Here is a 20604-nt window from a genome sequence, read left to right on the forward strand (position 1 = left end):
TACGTGGCTCAACTGGTTGCATGAAAATACTGTAACTGGAGACATTTAGGCTAAGCTTTGATCATCTTTTGTCAATCAGAGACCCAGAGTCAGAGCAGACAAAAGCAGGAGGATAACTGTGTCCCTGACAGGCTTCAATGGAAGGGACTGCCTTTTAATCTGTTGACACAGCTATTTTGAAATGCTAGAGTAGCTTTGCTCAGAGGACCTCACACTTTGCTAACTACTGGAGCAGGCACGGTGCATTGTTTCTTGTTTTCGCTACAGTCTAAGGCACAGTCTGCCTTATTTACAGCTACAGCTGATGCTGAACAAGCAAGCCTTCTTTTGTATTTCTTGACAGTTTGCAGGGTTGGGCTGAGGCAGAGAGCTCTGGAAAGCCCCACTGGAGGGACCAGGTTGTGTACCTTGACAGGCTTCTTCTGGCAGTGCAAGGAGCAGCATGAAGCTCTCCTGGGGGCCCCCAAGACAGAGGGATGCTCCTATCTGGAGTGAAAGCCAAAAACAATGGTCCTAGGAGGAAGCTTATTACCTGCATAATGATTGGCACTCCTGCAGCAATACCTGCTGCTTGGGGGGGGGAGAGAGAGAGAGAGAAGGGTTGTTTATCCACCCACATGACAGGACAGAAGAATGAAGGCTGTGAAAACAAAGGCTAGAGAACAGGAGAAGGGGAGTGGCTGTGCTGGAGTCCATTAAGCAAGCAAAAGAGCCATTTTGTATTGACCTATGTAGTGCAAATTAGAAATAACCATGTTCAAAGGTCCAAAGGGGAGCGAAAGAAGAGCCAAGTCATCAGTAAAATTAAGATGCACCATTCAGTAGGATGTGTCCTGATGTTCTAACTTCACAGATCACATTCTCAAGTGGTGAATGCTCTGAGAAATTATGCCCCTCAAAATTCTCAGTGAAAATTCTGTTTTGAAACAAACAACACAAACCGATAAAAATTATATGGCAAAATACCCATCCTTGATATTTGGTTTGTCATAGGGCTGTCAGTTGGAAGTTTTATAACTGAACGCATAAACAATGAATTTATTCAATTTACATAAAAGCAAGCCTCAACCAACGTACTTTTATCCAAAATCTGAAGGAAAGAAATGTATTATCTGAAGTGTGAGTTGACGTACAATTTAATAAACAAAAGTTTAACTTGTGGCGTGTTTTTTGTAATGCCCTTTTAAAAAATGTGTCTTCACATTCAGGGTTATAGAATCTTCCCTATAATCAAAATGCACCAACATAGCTTTGAAAAAATAAAATACGATCACTGATTAGTCTTAACTGAAATACCTTTTAAAATATAACCACTGGAACATTTTTTGCTATGGACTCTCCTCCTCCTGCTGCAATATTTGAAGGCCCATAGCCATATCATCAGGGCCAATTGCATGGTATCCTCTGATGAACTGCTGGTGATGTGGTGGTGGGGGCCCTTGCGAGTGTCCGAACTCATATGGTTGTAGGCTTGTAAATGTTACTGTGCTATTGTACTCATGGAAGAGAGTCACCCTACGGTGCTAGTGTAAAACTTAAAAGTATATCTGAAGATGGCCTGTGCTCATGCACAGAAAGTGAAACAATAGTTTAACATTGCATCCAAAACACCCTGAATAATTTGTGAAATTATATTATGGATATCTTAAATTGCCAAATCAGATATTATCTTGGCAAACATATGATTCTAACCTCATTTGTGCCAAGATAATGGGAAATACAAAGATGGGGGGGACTCTGATAAGGGAGGATTGGCAGGAGGGAGGGAGGGAAGAGTGCTCTCCACTTCTTGCACCTTCTGATTCTTCCTTGCAAATGACCCCAAGGTCATTTTCCCCCCAACTGGGCTCACTTCCAGTTTTGGATCCTGAATGTATGGAAATCTGTTAAAAATGGGTTGGAGATTGGGGGTTTGGAAGGGGAAATTTGTAGAAGTACCCCTTCCACTCAATGATATGCAACTACTCTCTGAATTATCATTTCAGTTCTTATGTCAAGCATGACATCTACTTGGAGGACAATTGAAGCTTGATAGGTGTAGGAAGGATGAAATATTTTTATTCGTTCCCTCCTATCTGTGTCCCATTTTCTGATATAGTTGCAGACCTGCTTGCAAGGCAATTTTAGAGTAATACCTGTATGTCCAAATGGACACACAGTCCTAGTTTTTGAGCATGCAGTGGATGCAAATGGACACATAAAATTTAATCCGTGAACCAAGAACACCAATTCAGATTGGATGCCACTGAAACACCGACCAAAGGTATTAATTTAGTGAAATTGATCAGGAACAGTAGAACATACGGGCACATTACACAATAATTCTTGGGATTATTACAAACCCCCAGTCTTTCTGAAAAACTTTACAAAATCTCTCTCCCTATACACTGTGATGTCTCCTTCCCTTTATCTTTGTTCTTTTTTATAAGAATTCTGCTACAGTGGGGTGTGGATCATAAGCAGCCGTTTTTAAATTTAATTTGGTTTTTAATTCGTAGGGTACTGGTGGGTGAGCAGACTAGTAAGAATTTTGCTAGAACAGTAACTTGCATTTGCAAGGCTGTATTCCCTTTCTGTTTGGGTTTTTATTTATTTATTTAATCTGAACCACTTTTGCCTCAACCCCGATGTCAGGGTTTGTCCATGTTAGAGGGGCTTCCACGTGAAAGCCACTTGAATGAAATAATGGACAGCTAGTAACAATTCCTTAAAAATACCCTGCCTGCTTCTGCTTAGAGAGGCCTTGTCTGCTAAGACAGAGACAAAAAGGAGACTGAGTATGCTCATGCTGGCATTGAGGGGCTGGTGACAACATTGATCCATCAGTCTAGCTCCTGGGTATACAAAAGCCTACCTGCTTTTTCATGAAGCTGGCACTCAGCTTTCCTAATTTCCACACAGAGTCATCCCCACTTTTATATTTCAGAATTTCAGAAGTATTATTATCATTATCATTATTATTATCATTATCATTATCATCATCATCATCATCATTATTATTATTATTATTATTATTATTTATACCCCGCCCTTTTTCCAAACTGGAACTCAAGGCGGCTTCCAGATAAAAATAAGTACATATCATTAAGAACCTATAAACATATAAAACATATAAACATATAAAATCAGCATTAAAACAGGATTAAACTATTAAGATGTTAAAACCAATTAGATATACACTTAAAATACTGCAACCCAGTTTAGGAGCATACAAGTAAAACAATAAAATACAACATCCTCTTCAGTCACTAGCCTTAAAGCCTTCAGTTCCAAAGGCCTGCCGCAGGAAAAAAAGTCTTAGCTGTCAGCGGAAGGACTGCACAGAGGAGGCCATTCTTGCCTCCCTAGGGAGGGAGTTCCAGAGCCTAGGGGCAGCCACCAAAAAGGCCCTATCTCGTGTCCCCACCAGTCACACTTGTGAAGGTGTTGGGATCATGAGAAGGGTCTCTCCTGAAGATCTCAGGGCCCAGGCAGGTTCATATAGGGAGATACGGTCTGACAAATAGCCTGGACCTACGCCGTATAGGGCTTTATAAGTCATAACCAGCACTTTGAATTGTGTCCGGAAACAGACTGGCAGCCAGTGGAGCTGTTGCAGCAGGGGAGTTGTATGGTCCCTGTAACCAGCCCCAGTTAACATTCTGGAACATCTAAACATCTAACAACAGAACATCTAAAACAAATTTAAGAACAGATTTAACCAAATCATACGTCTCGATAGAGCCAGCAAAACAGAAAGGTTTTTAGCAGGTGTCTACAGCGATAGTACCTGCCTAAGTAAACTGGTCTCAGCCATTCGGTTTTATATACCAATAACAACAGCTTGAACTCAGTCTGGTAGCAAACTGACAACTCTGAGCACAGGTGTAGCACGCTGACAGATTCGCACTCCTGTCAGCAGTCACGCTGCACTATTTTGCACTAACTGCTATTTCCAAACCACATGCAAAATAAGCTGCACCTGGAATGCATTACCCTGTTTTGTGACACAGCTTGTTTCTGGGACATATCCTGTAAAGAGCTTGTTCCCGTTTTCTTTCTTTCCTTTTTAAGTAAAAATAGCAAAAATAAAGAAAGGGGCGGAGATAAAAACATAGCCAGCAGATAATGACAGTAAAAATTCCATTGATCCTAATTTAAACATTTATTTATTTATTTATTTATTTATTTATTTATTTATTTATTTATTTATTTATTTCAATTTCTATACCACCCACAGCCAAAAGGCTCTCAGGGCGGTGCACAACACAGAGTAAAATACAATAAAATTACAAAGGTCAGTAAAAAGCATACATATTAAACAGTAAAACAGCCTGGTAGAAATTGAAAGCTAAAAAATTAATTAAGTTAAAATGCCTGGGAGAATAAAAAGGTTTTAACCTGGCGCCGAAAAGATAAAAGTGTAGGCGCCAGGTGTACCTCATCGGGGAGACTGTTCCATAATTTGGGGGCCACTACTGAAAAGGCCCTGGATCTTGTTACAACCCTCCGAGCCTCTCTGTGGGTCGGGACTTGGAGGAGGGCCTTTGATGTTGAACGTAGTGAGCGGGTAGGTTCATATCGGGAGAGGCGTTCTGCTAGGTATTGTGGTCCCGCGCCATGTAAGGCTTTATAAGTAAAAACTAGCACTTTGAATTTAGCCCGGAAACAAATAGGTAGCCAGTGCAAACGATCCAGGACAGGTGTTATATGTGCGGACTGCCTGGTCCTCGTCAACAGTCTAGCAGCTGCGTTTTGCACTAGCTGTAGTTTCCAAACTGTCTTCAAAGGCAGCCCCACGTAGAGCGCATTGCAGTAATCCAATCTAGAGGTTACCAGAGCATGCACGACTGAAGTGAGGTCATCGCTTTCCAGATAGGGGCGTAGCTGGGCTACCAAACGAAGGTGGTAGAATGCATTCCATGCCACCGAGGCCACCTGAGCCTCGAGAGACAGGAATGGATCGAAAAGAACCCCCAAGCTACGAACCTGTTCCTTCAGGGGGAGTGTAACCCCATCCAGAACAGGTTGAACATACACCATCTGGGCAGAGAAGGCACTCACCAACAGCATCTCAGTCTTGTCAGGATTGAGCCTCAGTTTATTAGCTCTCATCCAGTCCATTATCGCGGCCAGGCAACGGTTCAGCACATTAACAGCCTCACCTGATGAAGATGAAAAGGAGAAACAGAGTTGCGTGTCATCAGCATACTGGTGACAACGCACTCCAAAACTCCTGATGACCGCACCCAGAGGCTTCATGTAGATGTTAAAAGGCATAGGGGACAGAACCGATCCCTGCGGGACTCCACAATGGAGAGTCCAGGGTATCGAACAATGCTCCCCAAGACCTACCTTCTGGAGGCGGTCCACCAAGTAGGAGCGGAGCCACTGCCAAGCAGTACCTCCAACTCCCAACTCCGTGAGTCTCCCCAGAAGGATACCATGGTCGATAGTATCAAAAGCAGCTGAGAGATCAAGGAGAATCAACAGAGTTACACTCCCCCTGTCCCTCTCCCAACATAGGTCATCATACAGGGCGACCAAGGCTGTTTTGGTGCCAAAACCGGGCCTAAAACCGGATTGAAACGGATCTAGATAATCGGTTTCATCCAAGAGCACCTGGAGCTGGCTGGCCACCACACGTTCTAAGACCTTGCCCAGGAATGGAACATTCGCTACCGGTCTATAGTTGTTCAAATTATCTGGATCCAGGGAAGGTTTCTTCAGGAGTGGTCTCACTACCGCCTCTTTCAAACAACTAGGGACCACTCCCTCTCTCAAGGAGGCATTTATCACTTCCCTGGCCCAGCCGGCTGTTCCATTCCTGCCAGCTTTCACTAGCCAAGAGGGGCAAGGATCCAGTACAGAAGTGGTTGCACGCACCAGTCCAAGCACCTTGTCAACGTCCTCGAGCTGTACCAACTGAAACTCATCCGATAAATGAGGACAAGACCGTGCTCCGGATACCTCATTAGGTTCAACTGCCATAATATTGGAGTCTAAGTCCTGGCAGATGCATGAGATTTTGTCTTGGAAGTGCCCAGCGAACTCGTTATAGCAGGTTTCCGAAGATTCTATAATATCCTGAGGACTAGAGTGTAAAAGCCCTCGGACAATTTTAAAAAGTTCCGCTGGACGGTTGAGGGATGATTTAATGGTGGCAGCGAAGTGTCGCTTTTTTGCTGCCCTCACCGCTTCTGTATACAACTTAGTGGAGGCACTTACCAAGGCATAGTTGCATCCGTCAGGAGTACGCCTCCATCTGCACTCGAGCCTTCTCCTCTCTTGCTTCATCGCTCTCAGTTCCGGGGTATACCACGGGGCTGCATGAGCTCTGCATGGGATAGGGCGCGCAGGAGCGATCGTGTCCACAGCCCGGGTCATTTCCGCATTCCACAGTGCAACCAAGGCTTCGACAGGAGCGCCAGTCTTATCAGCCGGAAAATCCCCCAGAGCCCTTTGAAAACCCTGAGGATCCATTAGTCTCTGAGGTCGGACCAACTTAATAGGTCCCCCACCCTTGCGGAGGGAAAGGGTGGCTGTAAGCCTAAACTTCAGCAAGCGGTGATCTGTCCATGACAATGGGGTTGATGAAAAACTCCCCACCTCCAGATCACCATCTCTGTGTCCAGTGGCAAAGATCAAATCAAGAGTATGTCCCTACACATGCGTTGGGCCAGTAGCAAATTGAGACAGCCCGATGGTTGCCATGGAGGCCATGAAGTCCTGAGCCGCCCCAGATAAAGCAGCCTCGGCATGGATGTTGAAGTCCCCCAGTACCAATAGTCTGTGCAGAGCTTGGAAAAGTTACTTTTTTGAACTATAACTCCCATCAGCCCCAGCCAGCATGGCCACTGGATTGGGCTGATGGGAGTTGTAGTTCAAAAAAGTAACTTTTCCAAGCTCTGAGTCTGGGGGACTCCGAGACTACCTCTGTCAGCTCAGTTAGGGAAGCTGTTGGGCAGCAGGGTGGTCGGTACACCAACAAGATTCCCAGTCTGTCTCCTTGACCCAGCACAAGGTGGAGGCACTCCAAGCCAGTCGTTACCTGGACAGGGTGCTTGATGAGCAAGAGAGAACTCCTATAGGCCACAGCCACTCCACCTCCCCGACCCTCAGATCTACCACAGTGTTGAACCATATACCCAGGTGGGCAAAGCTGGGAAAGAGTAACTCCTCCCTGATCACCCACCCAGGTCTCAGTTATACATGCCAGGTCGGCACTCACATCGACAATTAAATCGTGGACGAGGGAGATTTTATTATGTACCGACCTGGCGTTTAGGAGCAACACTTGGAGATCTGAGAGCTGGCTGATAGGACAACCAACAGTCCTGCGGATGTGAGGAGGACCGGAACAAGGTACAGACACAACTTGTCTGGGACGAGTTCCCCTTACCTGGCATGTTCTCCTCACAACTATATGTCCATCTATATGTCCAAATAGATATCTAAACAACATTAACAATTATAAGCCATTATAAGACAATTGTAGAAATGGCAATGAGGCCTTCTGACCACTGAGTAGTAGATGGTAGATATTTGTTCTTCCAGCCTTGCAATATAAGTCTCTTAGTCACCATAAAGCCTCACAACATCCACTTTTGTTGTCCATCAGTTAGTTCCCACGCTACAGGGATATAATTGAAGAGCTTACTTCCATTTGCATCAAGTGCCACACAGAGATGCTGTTCAGTGCTTCACTTACGGGTTGATTGTCAGAAATGAAAGTTGCTTCTTTAAAAGAAACAATATTCCTCAAAATGTCTGCACAGGCATCTCAAGAAGCTGTGCCCCTTCCCACTGTTGAAATGGGGAGGAAGGAGGAGAGCAACTTCTGCAATTATTTGCAAACAGAACCCATTGCAAAGGCAGATGTACCAAAGGCAAGCTACCTTCTTCCTCATTAATTGAAAAGAAAAGAAAAGAAGCAATGCTGGAGGAAGAGAGGCAGCCACACAATAAGTATGGAAAAGAAAACAGACAGATCAGGTGAAAATTCAGAGCTTGGAAAAGTTCCTTTTTTGAACTCCCATCAGCCCAATCCAGTGGCCAGGCTGGCTGGGGCTGATGGGAGTTATAGTTCAAAAAAGGAACTTTTCCAAGCTCTGTGAAAATTACTACAGAACACTTAGACACCAGGAAGAAATGGTGGACTTAAGACACCATTTTTGAATTATTCTTAATTTAAAGGCTATGTACAGATGATCATTTTTGAGATTATACTATAATTGTAGAACTGTCATTGCCCAGTATGTGCATGGATGTATTTCTGAGTGTGTGTGTGTGTCCTTCCAAGACCTGGTTAAACAGTTTTGCAAGTTCTCTTAGAATTCAAGGCTGTACCTACAAAAACTGTAAAATGTATGACCAGTTTGGTTTGACTGTTGCTGGTATCTTATGGATAGACTATCTACCGGAATGTGTTGAAAACTTTTGGAAAAGAAGTTCTGCATGGAAAGATGTACATTAGTGAGCTCTATATTTTTAAAAATGGGAAATGCCAAGTTTTCTTAAGGAGTGAAAATTGACTGGACCAGAAGGCAATTCTGATCTAGTCCATACAGGATACCCTTTCCTTTAATAGTAATAATTAATTTATTTCGGTCGTTGACCAGCAGAACTATACATACAGAACAATTTGCGTGTCGTTTATTGTTACAAGATAAAACTTAACTCATCAATAAGCTAAGGAAATATTTTAAAATCATTTAACTAAACCCCTCCTGTGAGCAACGGCAGCTACGCAAAATTTCGCTACCCATGACATCGGTCCTCGAGTAGACTACGAATGTATGGCGTGTCTGGGACTCTCGGCATTTTAGCCAAACATGGGGTAATAAAAAGTTCACAGAGGTTGAGATATAACAAGCACTGGAGTAAAACGTGATCAATAGCTTCCACAACACCGGCCTCACAGAGGCATACCTGGTCAGTAAAAGGAATTTTCTTGTACCTTCCTTCCAAAAGTGCTGAGGGGAGTGCATTAAAACGTGCCAATGTGAATGATCTCCTATACTTGGTGATGCTCAATTTGGTTAAATAGCCCGCAGGCGCTAATGAACTCACACTGAGCTGATAAGATGGATGTGCCGCCCCGCAGCTCAGTTTATTTTGTAGTTCAATGTCACGAAGACGTTGGCATATAACTTCCTTGGCCTTGCTATAGCCCAGGCCTATTACCACCGACTGTGATAGACCAATCAAATGTAATGTATTAATTACAGCAATTTGCCATCGTGATTGAAAAGTGTCTATCAGAATTAGTAGAGCAAGCCCTAGGGGAGCAAATAGCAATTTCAACCAAAGGTTGAACCTCTGAGTCCCTTTCCTTTGAATTCTACTTGGATGCAAGGGAGGGGGGCATCTACAACTGAGAAAAAACAAACTCCCCCCTCCCCGTCCATGAATCTTCTCAAGCTGCCAAACAGTTTCAAGAAATGAACCCTTACTGTAGAGGGAGGATCCCAGAGAACCACGATCAAGTATTTTCGTTTATTACATTTGTACTTTGCCACCCTCCAAGGAGCTCATGATGGCATACAAGGCTCCATTCCCCATTTTATCTTCACAATAACTCTGTTAAATCTGAGACAGAGTATGACTGTTCCAAGGTCACCCAGTGAGCTTTACAGCTTAAGTGGGAACTGAGCCCAGCCTTACCCCAACCCTCTAACCACAACAGCACAGAGGTGGCCACCGAAAAATCTGAATAATATGTGGCAATCATGAAAGAGCTTTCTTGATGACCGTGTCTAACATTTGGATGTTGGTGCTGGGGAAGCCACAGATTTTCAGGGGCAGAAGCAGCAGTGCAGCCCCATTGCCCCTTACTCATGTGGGGAGACTCCTTCACATGAGTAAAATAATAAATAAAACAGAAGAAATAAGCCTACAGGATGCTCCTTGGCAAACAAAGATGGTAAAAAATAAAATGTTTCCCCAGTTATATTTCTCATTGACCCCATCCAAGGTTGTGAAAATATATATTCTCTCATTCACATTGATCTGATCAGGAGGTATTGAATATTATTATTATTATCATTATTTTACATTTCTATACCGCCCCATAGCCGAAGCTCTTTGGGCGGTTTACAACAATTAAAAACATAAAAACAAATATACAAATTTAAAAACACATTTTTAAGAACAATTTAAAAATACATGCTAATTCCTTGGGGATAGTTCTAAAGGTGCCTATTCATCATTCTAGCAAGGCACCCTTCTCTTGAGGAACGATTGGTTTGTTTTGTGGCAGATTGTCAATATGGGCCTCTCCATTGGCTCTGCTGAGAGAACAGCTCCATCCGGCTCCTCCTTTCCCCCAATGGTCATAGAGCAGCAGCCATGCAATCAAGCCTTAGCAGAGGGAGAGATGGGAAGCAAGACCACTCCATTACCTCTACGGAAAGAGCAGCTCTGTTGAGCTCCTCTTCTTTTTACTCTTTTTCCATTCCAGCTGGTCATTATAATACTTTGGTGACTTTAAGAACAAGTGCGTGATTTTACTAGGTTCCCCCTTTCTTCCCCATTCTGTTTCCCTTTTATATTGCATCTTTTAATTAGATTGTAGAGAGCCAGTGTGGCGTAGTGGTTAGAGTGTGGGACTACAACCTGGGAGAGCAGGATTTGAATCCCCACCCAGCCATGAAGCTCACTGGGTGACCTTGGGCCAGTCACTGCTTCTCAGCCTCAGAGAGAGGCAATGGTGAACCCCCTCTGAATACTGCTTACCATGAAAACCCTATTCATAGGGTCGCCCATAAGTCAGAATCGACTTGAAGGCAGTTCATTTCATTTTTATTTTAGATTGTAAGCCTTGGGGAAGGGACTGTCTTGTTTGTTATTAATCTTAAGTAAGTTGCTCTGGCATCCTTTTGGAAGAGCAGGTAAAAATGCTTTAAATAAATAAATATGGGCAACTGTCTGTACATTCTAAAGAAAGTGCCCAAAATTACATGTAAAATCACCCTGCTGTTTTGTCTTCTTATAGGAGAAGCTTTGCATTTGGCCAGGGATTTTGGCTACACGTGTGAAACAGAGTTCCCAGCTAAGGCGGTCGGGGAGCATCTTGCCAGACAGCACATGGAACAGAAGGAACAGACAGCAAGGAAGAAGATGATCCTAGCAACAAAGTAAGGAAGAGCCACATTATTTGCATACCAATTCCACACACACTACACATTTAGACTAATGTCTGAGGAAGTGATTTTGTTCCATGGTACGTAAATGCGTTAGACACAGAGACTGCAATCTGAAACACACTTACTAGGAAGTAAATTGTGTTCAGCTTAGTAAGACTTATGAAGTGCTATCCTATGAATATTTACTTATAACAGTTCTGAATAAAAAATCTGCTCACATGACCAGTCTACTGGCATGAGCATTATAATATTGGAGATGCAAAATCACACATGAGCATACTCTTCCCAGTATACTTTGCAAGTTATTTTTTTTTCTATTTGTGTGAAAAGGAGCATTTGGCTGTTGTTGGGTTTTTGTTGTGGTTTTTAGAAAAATCTGCAGCTGGCACATTATTGGAATCAACTGATTGATGGATGATAGGGAGATGAGCTGTTGGGTGTTTTCTATTATGTGATTATTGCCCTCTACTGGGCATAATTGGAATTGATCACCTGCATGTCTTAGGCGTGAGTGGTCTGCTACAGTGGTGATTTTTATCTAACTCAAGACCTTGAACATTATGTTTGTGGATCACAAAAATCTCAGCTCATTTTTTCAAGGTTTATTCAGAAAACAAACTTTGATAGGCTTAATCCTTCAAACTGTTCTCCAAACATGTTATGTGAATGGCTTGCATGCATGTCGTCCTTCTTGACTGTGCTGTGAATGCAGTCTGAATTCCAGATACTTGCTGTTGATAAGATGCCTGCTAGTTTGGGGAACAAACTATATTTGGGAGTCAGTCCTGTAGCATGCATTTTGTCATGGGAATTATTCGCTGGAAATTGCGGAAAACATATTTTGTAAACTGACCCAAAGTTCAGTATTATCATTAGTACATCACTATATAGCAACTGATATATGAACCACAATATTGAACTTCTTGGGCTGTGCAAAAATCTGCTGGATTTACTAAAGATGTACCTTAAGAAGCATTGTTACATGCACGCATCAGGATGCGAGATGTGCACTGTTCTATCCAACAGGCCAGAAACAGCTGCCTATTGGCTACCTAGTGGTAAATTGTATGAAATTATATGTTTCTTGAGCCTTTGTTGAAATCAGGGGGAAAAGTGAAGGAAATGTTGAAAGCCTTGTGATAATCTTCACAAAAGTCGACTCTTTTTATTTTAATTCTTTAGAATTTACAAAAACAAATTGTAGGAAAGATCTTTGTTTTTGTTTAAAAATAAACATACTGACTTCAGTCTCTTATTTGCTATCTTTTAAGCTTGATACGCAAGCAAGAATGCAATCCTAGGGAGCAAAGAAGCTTATTCAATGGAAACTTATTTCTGAGTGAACATTCAAAGGACCAGACTTTGCAGACATAAAGGAACACTACTAACATTTGTTCATTTCTCTGTCACATTGTGGTGAACGTGGCATTGTCCCACCTCATCCTCATCACAGTCTATGAAGAAGACTGGCCCACAGTTACCCAGTGATCTTCATGGCTGTGGGGAGTTGAAGCAAGGATTCTCCAGACCTAGTCATTGCGTACACAGGCTGTTATTTGCACTGATACAGTCTCAGTAAGAGTCTCTCTGGTATTCCGAATAAACATAGTTACAAAAAGTTCCACTGAATTCAACAGTGCCAATAGGGTGGCTCCTGAATTAGGAGATAGTGAACTGCACATTATGGCCTGATGCACAAACCATTTCATTGAAGGAAAATAAGTTAAGCTAGGTCAGGGGTTCCCAAACTGTGGTTTATGGACCACCGGTGGTCCACAAGCTTCGTTCAGGTGGCCCTTGGTATGTCTGTAAAATAGAATTAAAAATTATGTACCATCTACCACACAACATTACAATTGCTATAACAGGCAGAAAAATCATTAAGTGGTCAACCTAGACCCTCAGCAATTTTCAAGTGGTCTTTGTGTGTGGGTAGGGGGAGGAAAGTTTGGGAACCCCTGAACTAGGCATACTTGTTCTAGCGGCTTGAGATATGGGGCTCAATCAAATATATGGGGCCTAGTTTGTTTATGGGTCAGATGTCGTATGTTGTTCCTATGTTCAAGGGCAGACAGCAGGCTTTTCAGTCTGTGAGGGTTTTTGAGTTCCATCCCTGATGCCTCTTTGACATTCTCATTGGCCATGATGTGATGCTTGGTGATAAGATTTAGGTGATCACAAGTAACTTATACAGTATTAAAGGCTTCAATGAAAGTAGCGAGCATTCTGTTTCCTTGAAAAAGGAACCTCTTTCCTATTTGATGTGTAACCCCTCTTCAAAGGATACCCTTTGGCTACACCAGCATGCAATAGTCCAAAAATCATATAACTGACTGAAAATGGAAGGGAGCAAGCTGCCAGTTTTCTTAGACTGCACACAGTCATTACAATCAGAAGTTCTCAAACACATAAACATACCAGAGGCAAATAGGCCTTATGAAGCCCTTTATCTTCCCAAAGGAGCCATAAAAAACAATTACTCTGTCAGGATTTTAAAGACCAAACAGAATCTTAAAACATTTACCTAGGACTAGCTCAGATGAATTTGTACATCTGCACACACCTCGGTGAATCATTTCAAAGTGACCCCTTCCTGCCAAGAGTGACGGTGCTTCACACAAGCAGCTGCCTCTGAAGAAAGACAGGATAAAAATACTCTTAGGCTTACTCACTCTAGTGATTTTCATTATAGCTTTTTGGAGCTATGATTTGACAATGCTTTTCATTTCATTTTATTTTTTATGAAAAATAATACTTTTGGTGTGCTACAAAGGCTGAGATGCTAGGCAGCAAATATTTGCTTGAGCGGGACCCGTGGGCTTTAGTCCAGGCTCCCCTGCAGATCTTCCTGAGAGAGGTTCATGTGGGAGCTGTTGTTCATGAGATCAAATTAGGTACATAGGTAAAGTTTGCGTAGAACTTGAGAGCAGGGCTGTGCCAATGTCTCAGAGGTGAATAGCCGCACTTCATAAATATTCAGTCCACTTTGAAATCCCAAGCAAGTTAGGTCTGCAAACATTACCATTCTTCCTTAAAATGAAAAAGGTACAGGCATTTTTTGATTTTCCCATTGTAGACATTGGGAAAGCCATCTGAAGTTTCAGAAAATGGACTGAAGCAACCCTCCAAGTGGAAGCACAAAGGCTCCAAACTGAACTGACCTCCTATCTGAGCCAAAGAGGCAGCTTCCAAAAGTGTTTTTCCCCTACCTGAAAGGTCCTCGTGGCATGATTCCAAGAGATGTTGCTTATTTCTAATAATCTTTCTAATTGTATAGTTTATAGCTTATTTCTAATCTCCTCAGAAGGAGCTGCGGGTAATTGCTTGTCATCTCTTTTGCAATTTGCCTGTGGATTCCCACAGTGGTAATATTTTATTGACCCTCCCTCTCGATATGTATGTATGGCCTCCTCTTGAGACAGTGAAAGAATAGTGCAATGAGGTGCAACCAATATGCTAACACCACCTTTTCCTTTGATCATCTGACTTTGATCCAGTACAGTAGTTTCACTGACATAGGCTCCATCTTCATTTAAAACATACCACTTTAAACAGCCATGGCTGTCACCAAAGGATCCTGGAAACCGTCGTTTGTTAAGGGTGCTGAGAGTTGTTAAGAGACTCCTATTCCCCTCATGCAGCTACAATCAATCTTTCTTCTCAAGTACTCTGGGAACTGTGGCTCTGCGAGGGAATAGGGATCTCCTAACAACCCCCAGCACCCTTAATAAATGACAGTTCCCTGGATTCTCTGAGGGAAGCTGTGACTGTTTAAATTGGTATGATACCGATGGGGCCAGCTGAATTTAGATGCGAGTGAACGAAGGGTAGCTAGCAGTTCTGGCTGTAGGGAGGGTGGTTACCTTCCTTTGATGGACTTTCCTGTTCATTGAAATGTGAAGTCCGAAGCTAATTATTGACCAAACACTGGAACTGGATGGTCAAGGTTTAGTAGTAAAGCGTTTTAAAATCCACTCCATCTGGAGAAAAGGTTTAGTAATAAAGTGTTGTAAAATACATTCCATCTGGAGAAAAAGCCGCAGAAGCACACATAGCTTGTGCTGAACTGTTGCTGGGGGGTTAGGTAGGGGTGGGTGGGTGAGAGAGGAATGTAGACTAATTTTGAACATAATCACTAAACAGCATAAGACAGCAAACGCCAACAAATGGCCCATGTGCTGGATCATCTGGCCGCTGCCAGTGACCCCACCAAATCTGTATCAAGGTGTGTTTCAAACATCCTGGCACAGTTTCACTTACAAGACAAAGAAGCAATGAGCCTCGGTGTGCATTTCATATACTTTTTATTGTGTTGGTGAAGCACACATGCATTAGAGAAAGCAAAGGAACAGAGCCAGTGCCAATCAGTCTTTTAAGAGGGATTTGAGAACCACATTTGTCTCAGCTTCAGTGCTCCATACCTGTGAAGCCTTTTCCACTAAGTGATGCCAACATTTAGGACATTTAATAGTTCTGTTCCCAGGAAAATATAAGCCTCCTCCTTGTCCCCATCCTAAGAATACAGAACTTGTCTTCTCTGGTGCATTTTTCTGCAAGATTTTTGTAAATGATGATATTGGACATAAGTTATAGTGCCATTATTGTGCTGGTATGTTATATGGTATGAAGATTATTTTCCCAACAACTTGGTATGTGTCCTTGACAATTATACATCCATTCTGACTCTAGGCAAATATGTAAAGAATTTCAGGACCTGCTAAGCCAAGACAGATCGCCCTTGGGATCTTCTAGACCCACTCCAATATTGGACCTTGACATCCAGAGACATTTAACACATTTCAGGTATGACCTTTGAAACTGAATTTGTGGAGCTCTTCAATAAACAGATTTGTGGACCTGTTGATGAACATTTTAGATTTCAGTGTGCTTCCTATACAGAAGCTAGGAGGAAGGTTGCTTATTATAGCAAGTTCTACATTAGAATCAAGACCTATTAAATCCCATCAAATCATATGTGTGTTAGGGGAGAGCTTTCATAGGGTGTGTAAAGGGAGGCTGCTTGAAAGTTTGGTAATTTAGGCTGGGGAGCTTTCCTTCTGGACCAACCACTTCAGGGTCTGCATAGCTTACTGCTTCCCAAGGCACAGGAGCATCCTAAAATTTGATCTTTGAAGGCTAATTCAGGCAGAGTATAGCTCTCTGGAGCCTTTTTTAAAAAAAGGCCCTTTAAGGCTTCTTGCACAGTTCCCTGTCCAAGTCTTTTATGTAAACTGCTTGTTGTTGTTGTTGTTATGTGCCTCCAAGTTGACTACGACTTATGGCGACCCTATGAATCAGTGACTTCCAAGAGCATCTGTCATGAACCAACCTGTTCAGATCTTGTAAGTTCAGGTCTGTGGCTTCCTTTATGGAATCAATCCATCTCTTGTTTGGCCTTCCCCTTTTTCTACGCCCTTCTGTTTTTCCAAGCATTATTGTCTTTTCTAATGAATCATGTCTTCTCATTATGTGTCCAAAGTATGATAACCTCAGTTTCACCATTTTAGCTTCTAGTGATAGTTCTGGTTTAATTTGTTCTAACACCCAATTATTTGTCTTTTTCACAGTCCATGGTATCTGCAAAGCTCTTCTCCAACACCACATTTCAAAGGAGTTGATTTTTCTCTTATCCGCTTTTTTCACTGTGCAACTTTCACATCCATACATAGAGATCAGAAATACCATGGTCTGAATGATCCTGACTTCAGTGTTCAGTGATACATCTTTGCATTTGAGGACCTTTTCTAGTTCTCTCACAGCTGCCCTCCTTGATCCTAGCCTTCTTCTGATTTCTTGACTATTGTCTCCATTTTGGTTAATGACTGTGCCAAGATATTGATAATCCTTGACAAGTCCTCATTGTTAACTGAAAAGTTGCATAAATCTTCTGTTGTCATTACTTTAGTCTTTTTGACGTTCAGCTGTAGTCCTGCTTTTGTGCTTTCCTCTTTAACTTTCATCAGCATTCATTTCAAATCATGACTGGTTTCTGCTGGTAGTATGGTATCTTCTGCATATCTTAAATTATTGATATTTCTCCCACCAATTCTCACACCTCCTTCTTCTTGGTCCAATCCTGCTTTCCGTATGATATGTTCTGCGTATAGATTAAATAAATAGGGTGATAAAATACACCCCTGTCTCATACCCTTTCCGATGGGGAACCAATCGGTTTCTCCATATTCTGTCCTTACAGTAGCCTCTTGTGCAGAGTATAGGTTGTGCATCAGGACAATCAGATGCTGTGGCACCCTCATTTCTTTTAAAGCATTCCATAGTTTTTCATGATCTACACAAGTCAAAGGCTTTGCACAGGGTGATTTTCTTCTGAAATTCCTTGGTCCGTTCCATTATCCAACGTATGTTTGCAATATGATCTCTGGTGCCTCTTCCCTTTCTAAATCCAGCTTGGATGTCTGGCATTTCTCGCTCCATATATGGCAAGAGCCTTTGTTGTAGAATCTTGAGCATTACTTTACTTGCATGGGATATTAAGGCAATAGTTCGATAATTACTGCATTCCCTGGGATCCCCTTTCTTTGGAATTGGGATATATATGGAACGCTTCCAGTCTGTGGGCCATTGTTTAGTTTTCCATATTACTTGACAGATTTTAGTCAAAATTTAGACTGATTCAGTCTCAGTAGCTTGTAGCAACTCTATCGGTATGCCATCTATTCCTGGTGATTTGTTTCTTCCAAGTATTTTAAGAGCAGCTTTCACTTCACATTCAAAAATTTCTGGTTCTTCATCATACAGTTCCTCCATGAATGAATCTGTCATCCTTGCATCTCTTTTATAGAGTTCTTCAGTGTATTGTTTCCATCTTCTTTTATTTCATTGTGCATCCCTGTCGATTATTCAACATTCCTGCTCTTGGTTTAAATTTCCCTTTCATTTCTCTAATCTTTTGGAATGGTGCTCTCGTTCTTTCCTTTTTGTTGTCCTCTTCTATTTCTATACAATAACTATTGTAATAGTTGTAATACACGTACTAGTCATTGTATAGTTGCATTTAGGGTTCTAACTGTGTTTCTATCTCCTTTTGTTTTTGCTTTCCTTCTCTCTTTAACCATTTGAAGAGTTGCTTGTAGCAACTCTATTGGTATGCCATCTATTCCTGGTGATTTGTTTCTTCCAAGTATTTTAAGAGCAGCTTTCACTTCACATTCAAAAATTTCTGGTTCTTCATCATATGGTTTCTCCGTGAATGAATCTGTCATCCTGTCATCTCTTTTATAGAGTTCTTCAGTGCATTGCTTCCATCTTCCTTTTATTTCATCTCGGTCATTCAGTGTATTCCCCTGTTATTCAACATCCCTCCTCTTGGTTTAAATTTCCCTTTCATTTCTCTAATCTTTTGGAATAGGGCTCTTGTTCTACCCTTTTTGTTGTCCTCTTCTATTTCTATACAGTAACTATTGTATTTGTCCCTACGTACTAGTCGCTGTATTGTTGCATTTAAACTGCTTAATGATACAATATTTGTTAAATAGAAAAATAAAAATAGACTTGGTTTAGAAAAGGAGCCACACCTAAGCTCTGGAACTCATCCAAAGGTGGCTTGCCTTGCCCCTTTCTTAATGACCTTCCACTGGATGGTTAAAACCATCCAATTTAGGAGAGCCTTGGGGATATGTATAGTTTTTAAGCCTCTGTATTGATCTCTACTCAATTGTTTGTGCTGCTCTAAGATCATTTTAGTAGCTGCTTATAATTGTTCTGCTGCTTTTAGTAGTTTAGCTATTCTTCTTTATTATATTTGGTTTAACTTATTGTTGGTTATCTGCCTTGGGAAAGGTGGGATATAAATGTTTTAAGTAAATAAATCATCAATAAATAAAACCATTTAAATTTTGGCGTCATTTGCATGCATCTTTGGCAAAATGCTCCTGTTGAATATGCAGGTTTTAACATGAAATCTAAATTGATGAAAATGTGCACAAAGGCTAGGATGGACTAGCAGAACATTTTGAAATGATCATCTTGTGAGCCTTTCAATTCCTTTCCGAGGTGTAATTGTGCTGTACATGAGCTCTAAAGTGCCCTCTAGTGGTCCTAGTGAGAAGCAGTCATTTCTTTTCTATTGCTCTGCTAGCGAGCTGAACACAGGAAGTACAATATATATGGAAGCAAAAAGGACGTAGTAGATTACATTTCCCCCCATTGCACCTAAATGGGTATTCAGTCTCAAACAGTTTAAATCAAATAAACAATTTCACAGTGGGAGATAAATGCTTAGAAATTCCCAGAAATCAATTATAGCTCCATTAGGGCAAACGGGGCACTGCCCTACCAACCTCAGTCTGCCTTCAGCCAGCCTCCACCTCCCTGATGTCTTACTTACCAATCCAGGGGGGTATCCCTGCCTATCAGCATCCTCCTCCGTAGTCTCAGTGTTGTCCTTTGAAAACTCAGCAAGGAGGAGGACGAAACTAGCATTGGTTGGCTCTGTCTGTTGTTGGTTCTGGCTCCAATTATTCTTTGGGCTCCCTGCCTTCCGCCCAGTGTGGTGTAGTGGTTAAGGTGTTGGACTATGACCTGGGAGACCAGAGTTCGAATCCCCACACAGCCATGAAGCTCATTGGGTGACCTTGGGCCAGTCACTGCCTCTCAATTTCAGAGGAAGGCAATGGTAAACCCCCTCTGAATACCGCTTACCGTAAAAACCTTGTTCATAGGGTCGCCATAAGTCGGAATTGACTTGAAGGTAATCCACCATTATGTGCATTATGTGAATGCTTGCCTTAAACTGCAGCAGCACGCAATACTGCCAAGTGTGGTTGTACCAGTTTTAGTTTCCATCCTCCTTTTTAAGTAAGAGTTTCCCTTTTAATGACTTATCTGGGGCATCCCATCTTCCGGTAAAGAGACTGAGTTTAGTGACAAGATGCTTTGTCACTTATCGGAGTTTTTGTTAGGAGCTAATACTATGTCCCCAGGCCCAGGTTATTTTTTGGACACAATCCTTGCCATCTACTTATGCTTCTCAGAGCACATAGTCACTGAGTGATTCCATTGCAATCTCATGTGCAGGTCCCTAGATTCCTTTGGGATCCTTCTCTAGAATCATCCTGAAAAAATTAGGTGCCCAATAACCTGTAACTTTCTAGGTACCTGGCTCCTGATGGGATCATTTCCAAAAGTCACCACAGGAGCTGGAAGCAACTGAGCCCATTACCCTGCGGCCCTTCTTCCCCTCCGTGCCAGCATGCGTTGGGCCTTCTGTCACACTTCAAAATGCATCACATCAAATATTTGAACCATTTGGGGCAAGGGGGGCAATTGGAGGGGGCTTGCTCGTTTTCACAGAGTAGGGATCAAAGCGTGAGCCACACCCTACATGTTGGAACTGCTAGGGGCACCCTTGCCACCCCCATAGAAATAAGTGGTTTCCGTTCACTCCCGTGGAGGGGCAAGTGTGAACCTCTGGCCACGTGGTAAGCTGAGAGAGAGAAAAAGTCTCTCTCTGGACTTT

The 20604-nt window shown here is 42.2% G+C and overlaps 1 protein-coding gene across 1 annotated transcript in view; it reads left to right on the plus strand.

Annotated features, from left to right (window-relative positions):
* TFAP2D (transcription factor AP-2 delta) overlaps positions 1-20604 on the plus strand; it is a 60465-nt gene that overhangs the window by 33735 nt on the left and 6126 nt on the right. Inside the window, exons 6-7 of the mRNA XM_061626157.1 lie at positions 10976-11117; positions 15816-15929. Coding sequence (XP_061482141.1) covers positions 10976-11117; positions 15816-15929 — 256 coding nt within the window. The remainder of the gene's footprint in view (positions 1-10975; positions 11118-15815; positions 15930-20604) is intronic.

Source organism: Rhineura floridana, chromosome 4, assembly GCF_030035675.1.
Source record: "Rhineura floridana isolate rRhiFlo1 chromosome 4, rRhiFlo1.hap2, whole genome shotgun sequence".
NCBI lineage: Eukaryota > Metazoa > Chordata > Lepidosauria > Squamata > Rhineuridae > Rhineura > Rhineura floridana.